This window comes from Oncorhynchus mykiss, chromosome 10 (genome assembly GCF_013265735.2).
Source record: "Oncorhynchus mykiss isolate Arlee chromosome 10, USDA_OmykA_1.1, whole genome shotgun sequence".
In the NCBI taxonomy this organism is placed as follows: Eukaryota; Metazoa; Chordata; class Actinopteri; order Salmoniformes; family Salmonidae; genus Oncorhynchus; species Oncorhynchus mykiss.
The window spans coordinates 62,087,870-62,102,821 of record NC_048574.1 but is presented as its reverse complement, the minus strand read 5'-3'; the positions used below and the strand labels follow the sequence as shown (position 1 = coordinate 62,102,821).

General features: G+C 45.5%; 1 protein-coding gene across 5 annotated transcripts in view; it reads left to right on the top strand.

Annotated features, from left to right (window-relative positions):
- The window catches only part of LOC110534463 (phospholipid-transporting ATPase ABCA1), a 40,967-nt gene that overhangs the window by 19,026 nt on the left and 6,989 nt on the right, over positions 1-14,952 (top strand). For 2 of the 5 annotated variants that reach the window (XM_036933597.1, XM_036933598.1), the window contains exons 9-37: positions 1,277-1,523; positions 1,854-1,993; positions 2,230-2,346; positions 3,895-4,089; positions 5,216-5,424; positions 5,660-5,836; positions 6,138-6,360; positions 6,471-6,692; positions 6,911-7,115; positions 7,338-7,445; positions 7,575-7,749; positions 8,010-8,141; positions 8,337-8,476; positions 8,587-8,724; positions 8,962-9,233; positions 9,511-9,583; positions 9,812-10,014; positions 10,166-10,223; positions 10,335-10,451; positions 10,855-11,003; positions 11,282-11,406; positions 11,686-11,772; positions 12,039-12,228; positions 12,360-12,454; positions 12,561-12,593; positions 12,734-12,839; positions 13,168-13,242; positions 13,801-13,970; positions 14,415-14,592. In XM_036933597.1, the coding sequence (XP_036789492.1) occupies positions 1,277-1,523; positions 1,854-1,993; positions 2,230-2,346; positions 3,895-4,089; positions 5,216-5,424; positions 5,660-5,836; positions 6,138-6,360; positions 6,471-6,692; positions 6,911-7,115; positions 7,338-7,445; positions 7,575-7,749; positions 8,010-8,141; positions 8,337-8,476; positions 8,587-8,724; positions 8,962-9,233; positions 9,511-9,583; positions 9,812-10,014; positions 10,166-10,223; positions 10,335-10,451; positions 10,855-11,003; positions 11,282-11,406; positions 11,686-11,772; positions 12,039-12,228; positions 12,360-12,454; positions 12,561-12,593; positions 12,734-12,839; positions 13,168-13,242; positions 13,801-13,970; positions 14,415-14,592 (4,359 nt within the window). The remainder of the gene's footprint in view (positions 1-1,276; positions 1,524-1,853; positions 1,994-2,229; positions 2,347-3,894; positions 4,090-5,215; positions 5,425-5,659; positions 5,837-6,137; positions 6,361-6,470; positions 6,693-6,910; positions 7,116-7,337; positions 7,446-7,574; positions 7,750-8,009; positions 8,142-8,336; positions 8,477-8,586; positions 8,725-8,961; positions 9,234-9,510; positions 9,584-9,811; positions 10,015-10,165; positions 10,224-10,334; positions 10,452-10,854; positions 11,004-11,281; positions 11,407-11,685; positions 11,773-12,038; positions 12,229-12,359; positions 12,455-12,560; positions 12,594-12,733; positions 12,840-13,167; positions 13,243-13,800; positions 13,971-14,414; positions 14,593-14,952) is intronic. The other 3 variants (XM_036933602.1, XM_036933600.1, XM_036933599.1) reach the window with 3 other exon arrangements.

Sequence of the window (14,952 nt, the reverse complement as noted above, 5' to 3'; positions counted from 1 at the left end):
ACTGTGCAACAATATCCAGTCTGTTGCATTTCATCGCGTATCACAAGATGTTATGCAACAAGGTTAGGTAATAAAACCAATATATATTTCATAGTTCCAGAAAGATGCTGAGTTGGGTTATAATTACTGACCTGTTCTATTCTCCGTTTTTAAATGACAAAAGACCTTGTTATGCATCGGTGCCTTCATTGTAGCTCCGTCCACCGTCTTCAAAGTGTTTTTCCAAGATAACCAGCCACTTGTGCGGTGAGTCCACTGTGGCTCCTTTCTTAGGTTACTCTCGGGCCATTTTTCTTTTTCCTCCATTGTGCAAACACTGATACACACGCACAGGGCCTGTCGCACTCTCAAGCACACAGGTCGGCCTGGTTTTCGGAACGTTACATTACACACCTACAGGCCCAGATGAGCTAAATAGACTCAATAAAAAGGGGAGCATCACGCTCTCCCAGACGTTTGGTTGGTGCATAAATCCTGGGAATTCAGATAAGCAAAAAGGTGTGATGGGTCCACACAACAACAACAACAACAAAAAGTTATACTCTCATAGAAGTTTTTTAGGGTCTTAAATGTTTGTGGATTGTCAGCATTTCTGACCTAGTGTGCACAGTGAACCCATTGCTATTCTAATTTATTACCGGACACAGAAGTCTCACAAGTAGTGAGGACTTGAGGATAATAAGGATTTGAGTATTCAAACTGTTTAATAAAAATCCTTTATTGAAAATATGGGAGGGGGTGGGGGGGGGGGTTTGCACAATAGATCACACAAGCCACATGTTTTCAACATCTTCAGGCTACCGTGTCATGTTGAGTGAGTGCGACAAGAACGGTTGCTGTATTTGTCCCAGGCTGTTAGGCAGGCAGTTAGGACAAGTGTTTTTCACCTGAAGTCTAACAAAGTCTGTTTCCCAAATGGCACCCTATTCCCTATATAGTGCACTACTTTTGACCAGGGCCCGTTGCAGCCAAAGGCTCCTACCTGGAATAGCTTTCATTAACTCTCTGAACTCACACAGTGCATCGGTTCCAGAACATGTCTCAACATGTCTTTGGCACATGGTGTAATCATGTGTTTACTTGACACATATTACTGTACTCTGAAAATACTTTAATTTACGCATACACAAAACACAATAAAACACAATACACGAATACAAGAGTAAGCATTCCAATAAATCGGTACCAGACAAATGCATTAAAAACTCAATAATACGACTCATAAGATGTATTCTATGGTGTCTTAAACGTCCACACCCCACTCCTCTTCCCCCAGCTGGCCAGTATGAAGAGTTGGAAGGAGATGCGTAACGAGATCCATTACCTGACGGTCAACGCCACGGGCTCCCCCAGCCACATGTACCAGGCCGTGTCCCGTATCGTCTGTGGCCACCCCGAGGGCGGCGGACTGAAGATCAAGTCGCTCAACTGGTACGAGGACAACAACTACAAGGCCCTGTTCGGTAACCACGGCGGCAACGGCAGCGACGACGAACCCGTGTCCGCCTACGACAACACCTCAAGTGAGTCCTTGGTCAACTCCCTGATCTGAACTCTTACATTAATTAATGGTTTTTACTGATATCAAACGTGGATCAATTTGTTACTAATTTTATAGTAGAAAAAGGGAGTCTCCATGCACTTCAATCAGATGCAAATTCCGTTTTGTAATTTTTTGTAAAACTTTTAACAGCTTGAGCTTGGGGTACATGATGTATGGACACCAGTGTATTCCTCCCTGGTGTTATGACAGAGATAGCCACAGTAACCCTCTTCAAAGTGTAAAGGCTACAGAATACTGAGCATACGGTGGTGTGATACTAACCTGTGTCCGTCTGTCCTCCGCCCCTCAGCTCCGTACTGTAACAGCATGATGAGGAGTCTGGAAGCCAGCCCCGTCTCCAGGATGATCTGGAGGGCCCTGAAGCCTCTCCTCATGGGAAAGATCCTCTACACCCCCGACACTCCTGCCACACAGAGGATCATACACGAGGTGAGAGACTCTAACGGAAGGAACACCAAAGGAACCTACGTATAAATGTTTCTCCGCTAACTCGGCATCGAGGACAGGCAGCCATTTTAACCATCTCTCTCCGTTCTCTCTCGCTCTCCTATAACTCTCTCTGATCTCTTTCGCGACTCGCTCTTTCTCCCCTCTTTCTCCCTCATATCAACTTTTCTCTCTTTCTCTCCAATCTCTCTCTCTCTCTTCCCACCCCACCTCCCCAGATGAACAAGACGTTCCAGGAGCTGGGTATCCTGAGGGACCTGGGTGGGATGTGGGAGGAGATGAGGCCTAAAGTCTGGACCTTCATGGAGAGCAGTGATGAGATGCACCTGGTTCGGGTGAGTTTCTACTCTCTCATCTGATCTCATGGTATTTACAGTTGTAACTACAGTATACAGTAGCTATACTGTACTCGATACCATCTACTGCATCTTGCCTATGCCGCTCTGTACCATCACTCATTCATATATCTTTATATACATATTCTTTATCCCTTTACACTTATGTGTATAAGGTAGTAGTTTTGGAATTGTTAGCTAGATTACTCGTTGGTTATTACTGCATTGTTGGAACTAGAAGCACAAGCATTTCGCTACACTCGCATTAACATCTGCTCACCATGTGTATGTGACAAATAAAATTTGATTTGATCGGTTGTCATGATACCAACCGTATCGGGCACTTTAGAAGAACACCGAGAACAAGATAGGGTTCCACGCATAGGTTTGGTGTCAATAGGGTTTGAGTCTGCTACTGTTATCATGGTTCCTATTAGCCTAAAAGAAGGCCGTTTTGGAAGATCTTTTACATTGACGTTTGAGTCATTTAGCAGACTGTCTTATCCAAAGCCACTTACAGTTAGTGCATTCATCTTAAGATAGCTAGGTGGGATGACCACATATCACAGTCATGGTAAGTACATTTTTCCTCAATAAAGTAGCTATCAGCAAAGTCAGAGCTAGGAAGGTGGGGAAAGTATTTGAAGTGAAAGAACCCCCAGACAGTCCAAGCAATATATCATTTGCTGTGTGGTTGGTTTATAATTATTTATTGACAAGATGTTGTTAAAGATTTCGATCACCGTAACTAACGTGGTCTATGGTGTCCCTTACAGAAAATAAATTACGGTCAGAGTGCAGTATAACTGCAGTATGCTGCAAATACTGTGTCCAAAATCAAAATACATGTTTACTGCAGTAATTTTGCAGTATATTCTGCAATTACGGTGTCCAAAATACCACAGCCGACTGCAGTTACTGCACTTTTACTGCAGTTTCAAAACTGTAATATTTTTTTGTAAGGGGTTACTTTGTTTTCAGTGTACACACAGCAGGTTTATCGTTTTGAGAATCTGACAAGCAGTTGAAAGGAAAGGGACAATCAACGATGAAATGACATTATTTGATTCGTGTTCATTTAAGGTAAAACCGTAGGTGATAGGATCTTTACATTTCTTATGGAGGTAACCACCTAACATGGCTCCTCCTCGTGCTATGAGAAAGGCCATGGTCCTACCAGTCATGTATATCACCGGTCCAATACTGCCACACAGTGGTCGAAAATATATGACAAAAATGAACTCCCAGAGGCATTTTCTCAATTTTCTCCAGCTAATGGCTTGTAATTGAATTATTATTACATAATACTTTGTGGTGTGAGTGCTATTGATAGGAGACACCTGATAATAGATACAGGCTAATGGATACGATGGATGAACGATTTGAAGGAAACATAATACAAACACAGGCCATTTATTGCCTTTGAACTGGTGGAAATGCTTATGAGAGAGCTCCACACTACACAAACAACTACAGGCAGCCAACACGACGTCTATACCTGAATATATACCTGAATATATAGCCGTCTTTGACCTCGTTCCTGTTTAGACGCTGCTTCAGAACAACGCCAGCGCCCGCTTCTTTAACGACCGCCTGGCTGGCACAGAGTGGAAGGCGGAGGACGTGGCCCGCTTCCTGACCAAGACTGCGGAGGACAAACGCCCCGCCGGCTCGGCCTACACCTGGAGAGAGGTGTTCAACGAGACCGACGACGCTATCAAGACCATCTCCCGCTTTATGGAGGTGCGTGTGAGCGTTCCGTTCTCAAGGGGCATTTACACGCTTAGATGACACTAATAAGCTCACTTACAGACCGTAGGTGGAATTGGCCCCGTTCCATAGTCTACACTCCTGTCTAATTCTGTCAGCTCAGTTCAAGGTGAAGGACGTAAGGTAACGAATAAGCCCGTGGTCGGTTTCTGTTAACACTGAACACCGATAGAGGGTGGTAATTCTAAGCCTTGGGCTTCCCCGTGAACATCACAGTTACCATGCCTTTGCAAATCATATCAATTCAATACAGTTTAAGACTTTGGGTCCGTTTGTCAGAGTCTTACGTAACCCTGCTTTCTGTAGCTGAATGCCGATCCATTGGAATGGCTCCAATGAAAGTAACTGTTGTTGCCATGCCGGGTTAAACGCTATTAGACAACCGAACAATTTTCCATTCCAGATCATCATACATGACACATACTGTACGGGTTGAAAATAGTTTAGGGTGACCATGTAGGCCTTGGCTTGGTGACTCTGGTCCCTTCAAAGTATATGAGTCCCAAAAAGCTGGAGCCCAAAACCTTTAAGAGTCATGCTGATAGCTTGTGCTTTTTGTGAGGGTATTTGCGGCTCCTATAACGCAATCAGGATTTTACGGTATTAGTGCAGCTTGTTACTTTAACACGTTTCCTCCGGCAACGCTGTACGCTGCGAGTCGGGACGCACGTTCAGGGAGTGAATACGCGTAATAAATAAATGAACAAAACAAGGAACACGAACAGCGCGCCGACATGACACAGGAACAATGACGACTGGGGATGAAACCCGAAAAGGGAGTGACTGATAAAGGGCAGGTAATCAAGGAGGTGATGGATTCCAGGTGAGTGTCATGATGCGCAGAACGCTGGTGACAGGAGTGCCCCATAACTAGCAGCCTGGTGACCCAGAGGCCGGAGAGGGAGCACACGTGACACTTTCTTGGAAATAAGGCCAATGGCCATTTAAATAAGCTTTTCAATGTGCATTTGTCAAAATGAGAAACTAATTGAAAATGGTAATTTATTTGTACAAGTCATTTGAAATCAAGTGAGTACTCTTCTCGTATCCCTCCACAGTGTGTTAAAAGCCTGATAACCCTTTTTGTAATCCTCCACAGTGTGTGAACCTGGATAAACTAGAGCCAGTGGCCAATGAGGAAAGACTGGTCAACAAATCCATGGGTCTCCTAGACAACCAGAAGTTCTGGGCTGGGATAGTGTTCCCGGACATCGCCCGTAGCAACAGTTCTGACCTGCCGGGTAACGTCAACTACAAGATCCGCATGGACATCGACAATGTGGAGCGCACCAACAAGATCAAGGACGGGTAAGATCCATGTCATACAAATGTTTACCGCGACAACTCTGGCTGGCCAAATCAAATTGGCTCGCAGGTTGTATTTGGCCCGTGGGCCGCCTGTTGCCAACCCCTGCTGTAGACTCTAATGTATTTCATGCTTTTAGTTATTCTAGTCACTGAAAGAGTCCAGTATGTTGTAATAAGGTAGTAGAAGCCAATCGTGAACATGTCTTCCTAACCTTCTACCCTGGTCTCTCTGTAGTTACTGGGACCCTGGTCCCCGGGCCGACCCCTTTGAGGACCTGCGCTACATCTGGGGCGGTTTCTCCTACCTGCAGGACGTTATAGAACAGGGCATCGTCAGGGCGGTGACAGGCAGTAAGGAGAAGACTGGAGTCTACATCCAACAGATGCCTTACCCCTGTTACGTGGACGATATGTAAGTAGCCCTGCGAAGACTTGGAGACATGCTGTTGTTCTATAGCCAGGATGAAATATTACAGTGTATATGTGAACAACACAATATCCTATCATGTCGTAACATAGCATAACACAGCACAGCATAGCAGAGCACACAAGACAACAAAGCTCCCCCCTCCCCACACAGGGAGTCAAGCTGAAAAGTAGACCTTTTTGAGCATAGAGATGAGGCTACAAGCTCCGGTTAGTTGTTAACACTGCCTGCGAAAGTACGCTGTATCTTTAATCATTTTCATTTCTCTGTGCTCCCTCCTCTCCAGGTTCCTGCGGGTGATGAGTCGCTCCATGCCTCTCTTCATGACCCTGGCCTGGATGTACTCTGTGGCCCTCATCATCAAGGGCGTGGTCTATGAGAAGGAGGCGCGGCTCAAAGAGACCATGAGGATCATGGGATTGGACAACGGCATCCTGTGGCTCAGCTGGTTCATCAGCAGCCTCATCCCCCTGCTCATCTCCGCCTCGCTGCTGGTGGTCATACTCAAGGTGTGTGTGGAAGCAGGCACACACACACACACACACGCACAGAACCCTTACGCAATCACATACAATTCATCATGTTTCACAGTCTCATCCATCTCCTCTGGTCCAATCAGATGGGGAACCTGCTTCCCTACAGCGACCCTTGCGTGGTCTTCCTGTTCCTGGCTTCCTTCGCTGTGGTAACCATCATGCAGTGCTTCCTGATCAGTACCATCTTCTCCCGTGCCAACCTGGCGGCGGCCTGCGGAGGAATCATCTACTTCACCCTCTACCTGCCCTACGTCCTCTGTGTGGCCTGGCAGGACTATGTGGGCTTCGGGGCTAAAGTCATTGTGGTGAGTTCAGATCGCTAATACACTCTTTTGTTGTCGTGGTAATGTTGGAATGGGCTTATAGTGGAGGTGGCTTTGTGAAACCCTCTCACGTGATGACGAGTTACCTTGTCCGAGACCTGAAGACTGTTCGAATCTACTTTGTCACTTTCCTGTTTGTTGTTTGTCATAAACATAGTCCTCTTTTCTAACTTGTGTTCTATTTTCCCATCTTTCTCCAGAGCCTGTTGTCCCCAGTGGCGTTTGGGTTCGGCTGTGAGTACTTTGCCCTGTTTGAGGAGCAGGGAGTGGGAATCCAGTGGTCCAACCTGTTGTCCAGCCCCTTGGAGGAGGATAGCTACTCCCTCACCACCTCCATCTGTCTCATGCTGTTTGACTCCTTCCTCTACGGGGTCATGACCTGGTACATCGAGGCTGTCTTCCCTGGTAAGCAGCAGCCAGAGGAAGTCATGTCGTTTGATGAACCTGCATTGTTTTTGAATGTATTCCCAAGCATACCTGCACACGTTTTCTTATGTCTACCAAAGGTATTAGGCAAATAAATTAGACCAGACAAGAACTGTCATATTATAAAATGTCATATTATATTGTACATAAAGGAGTGTGTATTTGTACTCATCATGTATGATGCCTGGTACTCCCCTTTAGGCCAGTATGGGATCCCCAGACCCTGGTACTTCCCCTTCGCCAAGTCCTACTGGTGTGGAGAGAAACAAGGGAAGAATATACAAGAAAGAAAGGAAGGAAACGCAGAAGGTAGATTTAAAAAAGAAAATCTGCTTACTGCTCTTTAAAAAAAAAATGGATTTAACACTTTTTTTTTTTTATTGGCTGATTTTGATTTGAGATATTTCAGATGCTAATTGTGTCTGGTTTCGTCCTCAGCTGTGTGCATCGAAGAGGAGCCGTCTCACATCGAGCCTGGTGTTTACATCAAGAACCTAGTGAAGGTGTATAGCCATGGCAACAAGCTGGCTGTGGACGGGTTGACCCTGGGTTTCTACGAGGGGCAGATCACCTCCTTCCTGGGGCACAACGGAGCCGGGAAGACCACCACCATGTAAGGCCTAGGATCAAGGAGCGTAATCTTGGGGGGCGTTTCTTTAAAACCTGCATCCAATCCCCTCGATCCCTTACATAACTAGACCAATCATATGCTTCAATGTGCCACGGTTCACAGAGCTGTGGCAGGACGGCTTATGGGGTTTATACACCTTTTATCAATCTAGACATTTTAAACAGCTGACATGAATTTGTGTGTAAGGGCAATCTTTTGTTTGGATCGTTTTTAACGTTGGGTATGGCTGTGTGTTCTGATAGGTCCATCCTGACGGGTCTGTTCCCGCCCACCTCTGGCACCGCCTACATCCTGGGCAAGGACATCCGCTCGGAGCTCAGCGCCATCCGACAGAACCTGGGCGTCTGCCCGCAGCACAACGTTCTCTTCAGCATGTAAGTCATCGCTACTGTACCATGACTGTTAACACATACTCACTGGGGTTGACCGTTTTAGTCCTTCACTAGTTCAAGTAAAACATAATGACTAGTAGTTTCAAACTCAAGTTAATTTGCATGATACGATTGTAGCTGTTTATGACTGACTGTATCTGTTTCTTGCCCTCTTGTCATCCTCCTCCTTTGTCCCAGGCTGACGGTGGAGGAGCACATCTGGTTCTATGCCCGTCTGAAGGGTCTGTCTGAGGAGAAGGTGAAGGCTGAGATGGAGCAGATCGTCAACGACATCGGCCTGCCTCACAAACGCCAGTGTCGTAGCAACACGCTGTCCGGTAAGTGGCTCTCCTTCCTGTCGATATAACGACTATATCAGCTGTTGTTAAAAATAGTAGTATTGCTGAGAATAATTGAAGCTGATCGACCCTGTTTGTTTTGGTCTCAGGGGGCATGCAGAGGAAGCTGTCAGTGGCGTTGGCGTTCGTTGGAGGGTCAAAGGTCGTGATCCTGGATGAACCCACTGCTGGAGTCGACCCCTACGCACGCCGGGGCATTTGGGACCTGCTTCTGAAGTATCGTGCAGGTAACAAACTGCACATTTAATTTTTACTATTTCCCCTGTGCTGGAGGAGTGAGACTGTCATTATGCAAACAATTGCTCTGAAACAAATGTGTATGGAAAACAGGCAAATTATTGTGTAAATAGGCTAACGGCTAGCTTTATATCCAATCTAATGTCCTCCTCTTGGTTCTTCACACCCTCCCCTGGTTCTCTCTGCCCCCCTCAATCGCACTCTCTCCCCACCTCTCGCCCCCTCAGGCCGCACCATCATCCTCTCAACTCACCACATGGACGAGGCGGACATCTTGGGCGACCGCATCGCCATCATCTCCCACGGCAAGCTGTGCTGCGTGGGCTCCTCCCTGTTCCTGAAGACCCAGCTGGGGACGGGCTACTACCTGACCCTGGTGAAGAGAGACTTCGACCTGACCCTCAGCTCCTGTAGGAACTCCTCCAGCAGCAGCTCTGTCTCCTACAGCAAGAAGGTGGGCCTCCCTCAGCCGCAACCTCAGGCCCTCACAGTCCTAAAGGTAGATTGAAATACATCCGGGATGAAGGGACGAAAATCCCCCAGATCCCGACACCTATAAACTGCGGGGCTCGCTTTTAAAGGCAGATTTAAAGACTTCACAGTTGTGAGAAATGGCAGAAATTGAACTCTTCTCACAGCTAGACTGCCCTGATCTTTAAGTCACATAATAACCAAGTCAATCGCCCTGTATCAGACAAAGATAAATGCACCTTTTGCTAAAGAGATTTTTTTTTATATCTCAGTTAGACTAACCAGTGTTGTTTTTCTCTCTGCAGGGGGACAGTGTTTCTGAGAGCAGCTCTGATGCTGGACTGGGTAGTGAACCTGAGAGTGAAGCCACCACTATTGGTAAGTCAGAAAAATGCCTTACGAGCACACCTTGATCCCTACAAAAGGGTCGTTTTATTGTACCCTTTTCAATTTGATCAGAAAGGAACAATAAATGATCATTTAAATCGTTTGGCACTCGTCCTTTTTTGGATAACAATAACATGATGACGACGATGATGCTGACGATAATGATGCTGACGATAGTGATGCTGACGATAATCCTCTTGATCCTTATCCTCCTCGCAGACGTAACCATGATCTCCAATGTGATCTTCAAGCACGTCCCCGCTGCCAGGCTGGTTGAGGACCTGGGCCATGAACTCACCTACGTTCTGCCCTACGAGGCGGCCAAAGGTGGAGCCTTCGTGGAGCTCTTCCACGAGGTCGACGACCGCCTGTCTGACCTCGGCATCTCCAGCTACGGCATCTCAGACACCACCCTGGAAGAGGTACGGCAAATAAACCAAGCAGTTGGATTTTACACATTTGTTTTTCAAATATTTACATGCTATATTCTTGTAATTGAGTTATTGTGCATGTATGTTGATTTTGGTTCTTTTATTTAAAAAAAAAAAACGTATTTATAATACATTTTTGTAGATTTTCCTGAAAGTAGCAGAGGACAGTGGAGTGGACGCTGCTGAACTTCCCAACTCTGGTGAGACATTATCATACTACCCCATCGAAAACCCATTTATAGCAAATACTTCATTTCCGTTACTCGTTATTATCCCGTGACTCAACCTCCTCTGTGTCGTCTTTCATTCAGATGGCACCATCCCGGCTCGTAGGCACCGCAGACACGCGTTCGGAGACCACCAGAGCTGCCTGAAACCCTTCACCGAGGACGACGCTTTCGACTTCAACGACTCCGAAGGTGACCCAGGTACCATTTATTACCCATGAACCATCACTTCACTCCTCTCACGTTCCATTGGAACGAAGCGCTCTTCGTTTTAGCCGTTAATTCACTAAAAGGATCTCATCTCATTTTAAAGCATCATATTTGTGCATTTTCTCCTTGAACACGGTCGTCACTATTTACCACAGCCACAAAGTCATAAACCCTGCCTATTTCTACAATTTTTCTTCTTAAAATATGATTTTAAACCTAACCCTCGCTTTAATCACACAAATACACCTTATGCCTATCCCGAACCTTAAATGAAACATGTTATTCATTTTGACAATATAGCAATATTCACGATATTTCGACTTTGTGGCTGTGGCAACTAGTGGAAACCCTCGAACACTTGAGGCTCATTCCCTTTCTCCTCTTCCTGCCCCAGAATCTCGTGAGACGGACTGGCTGGGAGGCTCGGATGGTAAAGGCTCGTATCAGGTCAAAGGCTGGCGTCTGATTAGACAGCAGTTTGTGGCGTTGATATGGAAACGCTTCCTGTATGCCCGGCGCTCCAGGAAAGGCTTCTTCGCTCAGGTAAACTGGACTCATTAGGGCATTACAGATAAAATCAAAGTTGATCAAAGTTGTTAAGTGTTACATTTTAATTCATCATCATTACATGATCTAGCAATGGTGCAGCAGGTACATTGACCTCTCTGCATCTATTGTACTGTGCAAGTTTATACCATATTTTTACTGGCATTGTGGGTAATTGTTTACCTTGGAACCTCCTCATTTGGTAGCGAAGTAGATCTTCAACGTCAAATATCAGTTCCTGTTGTAAACGGAGCCTTGTCCTGTGTTGGTTTCAGATCGTGCTTCCTGCTGTGTTTGTGTGCATCGCCCTCGTCTTCAGTCTCATCGTCCCTCCGTTTGGAAAGTACCCCAGCCTGGAGCTGGAGCCTGGCATGTATGAAGAACAGTTCACCTTCATCAGGTACGACCAACGCTAACTTTATGGAGCGATGTTAGTGCCAACAGAATGTTTATTTTGTTTTCATATATCTTTGAATATGTAGATACTTCTCGCATTCACTCAGTTATTTCAACCGAGGTTAGAAAGCCTGGAAATCAAAGATCAAAAATCAAAGAATAGTGTTTCTTACGTAGAGAAATTATGTTATGTAAACGTATACAATGAAGGTCACCCATTGGGTTGTAAGAAGTAGTGCTGTGTCTGTTTCCGTGACGATGGTACAATATTATCTCGTTGCAGCAACGACGCCCCTGAGGATGCAGACACTAACAAGCTGCTGGGTGCCCTGACAAACTATGATGGCTTTGGTTCACTCTGTAACTCACCGTAAGTCTGACCCCCCCCTACTAACCAAGTACAGTGAGGCTAAACTACAGTATCGATATTCACTGGTTGTAAAAGAGTTGATAGTTAAATACTTGTCGCTTTGGAGAGTGATTATAACTCTTTCTCTCTTGCTCTCCCCCGCACCCTTCTCTCTCTCTCTCTCTCTCTCTCTCTCTCTCTCTACCTCGCTCTCTCTCTCTCTCTCTCTACCTCTCTCTCTCTCTACCTCTCTCTCTACCTCTCTCTCTCTCTACCTCTCTCAACAGTCATGCTCCTTGCAACACGTTGGATGATGAGTGGGCCATTCCTGAGGTACCGGAGAGTGTGAGGGACATCTTTATGAATGGCAACTGGAGTATGGAAAACCCCTCTCCACTCTGTGAGTGCAGCTGTGAAGGACGCAAGAAGATGCTACCTGAATGCCCAGCGGGAGCTGGTGGTCTTCCTCCTCCACAGGTACACACACATAAGAAAACACACACACACACACACACACACACACACACACACACACACACACACACAGAGAGAAATGCAGATAATGTAGTATCCACAAAAGTTTAATCTTGTTCTTTCTTTCTCTTCAGGTGAAAATCAGTGACCAAGGTACCCTGCAAAATCTGACTGGCAGAAATATCTCAGATTACCTGGTCAAAACCTATGCTCAGATTATCGGGAAAAGGTATAATTGATCGTATTATTTCATTACAAATGTAGATGTTTATGTTAATGCTCCATTTGATTTCAACGAAAAAGGAGGTAATACTGTACATGGTGTCTTTTCACAGTTTGAAGAACAAAATCTCGGTCAATGAATTCAGGTAAACAAACTGGCAGGCGTCAATCTCTCAATGCTAAATACACTGCAGGTCTTTAGAATGCGCCATAGGCATCAGTAGTGGTCTGAGAACATTCTGTACCACGTTATTCAATCATATGCAATTGTGTTTTTTTTATGCAGATATGGTGGATTCTCATTGGGCGCTAGGAACAGTCAGCTCCTCCCACCAGGTGATGATATTGATCAGGCCATCTCTGAGATCAGACGACGCTTCCACCTGGAAAGAGTAAGCCTTACCATTACATACTAAATATCCCCTATACTTACCCTGGAACAATGCCACTGTAATGTACTGTACAGTATTATCAACATAGAAATAGAATGGCTAGAATGGACGTTCAAGTCCAGGTTCTGTTTTGCGTGTAATCGGCGGCCATATTGAGTGTACTCATGACTGTGCCACTCAAATTATCAGGGTCTGAGGGGGCTTTGTCCCTTCTAACAATTCATTTTCTATGATTACCAATACTTGCTATTTGTTTAAATGTTGGCATTTAATGTTGTTAGGGTTAGGTTGCGTACTTAACTGGTTCTTGCGGTCTTTCTCTGTATAGGGCACTGCTGCTGACCGTTTCCTTGCCAGCTTATCCAGTTTTATCCAGGGACTGGACACTAAGAACAACGTCAAGGTTAGTTTTGTGCTTTGGTGCAAATTTTCCACACTCGTATAAATGTAGGGTTCAACTGCAGGTCTTTTGTTGCACAATTTAGATTGCACAGTGATTCATTTAATCACATGTTGAACTTCGTGCCTGCTTGTACTGTGGGAACATTGTTTGAGACCCAACACAGTAGATTTCTATGCTTACACAGCTGAAAAGCTTTTAAAATTGCTACGGCTGCACTTTGACCTTTAATAAGCAGGTTCAGACCGACGGAAATGCCATGACCAGGAAATGAGACTTGAGGAACGAAGAGGAAACGCTCACACTGTTTTTCAGGGAACTTGAACGATGTTGATTATATCCAGACCAAAGACCTTTTGTTCTAGAACCTAAAGTCACTCATCATCACTTCCGTTATTCTACCAAGAACCGGAAGATGAGGCCTTTGGGTGTGTGCTTAGTCAGTTTTCGCATTTATCGCTTCCGCCATTTTTAAGACCTCACAAAAACACTTCTTCCTTCCTCTTGTTTTAATAGCTCCTCCCTCCTAACCTCTGTCCTGTAACCTCTGACCCCATCCAGATCTGGTTCAACAACAAGGGGTGGCACAGCATCGGGTCTTTCCTGAACGTGATGAACAACGGAATCCTGCGCGCCAGCCTGCCCGCCGGCCAGGACTCCAGCAAGTACGGCATCCGTGCCTTCAACCACCCACTCAACCTCACCAAGGAGCAACTGTCCCAGGTCGCACTGTAAGTACCTAGCCGACAACTCAAATTCTTCCATGAAATACATTTCTCATCTATCAATAACATGGATTGCTAGAAATCTACAGTATGACCTTGCACCTCCTTATAGTAATTGAAAGGTCGCTAGTTCGAATCGCAGAGCCGACAAGGTGAAAAATCTGTTGGTGGGCCCTTGAGCAAGGCACTTGATCCTAATTGCTCAATGGAGTGGTGAATCAGAGAGAGTTGGGATACGCAAAAAACACATTTCCAAATCACACATGCATATAATACACACTGTGTGTGAAATAGAACAAATATAAGTACCTACCTAATTACTAATGAATTATTTTATTTTTCATTAAAAAAGCATGGCAGCACTTTACTTAAAGCATCCAGGCATACTGCTTTATAACCTGTTCTATGTATGACTCAGAAGCATCTTTTCCCTCTGCGTGCTCCCTCCAGGATGACCACCTCTGTGGACGTGCTGGTGTCCATCTGCGTGATCTTCGCCATGTCTTTCGTCCCGGCCAGCTTCGTAGTCTTCCTCATTCAGGAGAGAGTCAACAAGGCCAAACACATGCAGTTCATCAGTGGGGTGCAGCCCTTCCTCTATTGGCTGTCAAACTTCATCTGGGACATGGTAAGGCTTCTCATCTCATCCTGCACTCTTAGGAAAAAAAAAAAAAGGTTATATCTAGAACCTTTAAGGGTTCTTCGGCTGTCCCCATAAGAAAACCATTTAAAGAACCCTTTTTGGTTCCACGTAGAACCTTTTTGGGGTTCCATGTAGAACCCTTTCCACAGAGGGTTCTACATGGAACCCAAAATGTTTCTACCTAGAACAGTGGAGGACGCTGAGCGGAGGACGGCTCATAATAATGGCTGGAATGGAGTCAATGGAATGGTATCAAATACACCCAAAATTGTGTTTCCATGTGGTTGATGCCATTCCATTGACTCCCTTCCAGACATTATTATGAGCCGTCCTCCTCTCAGCAGC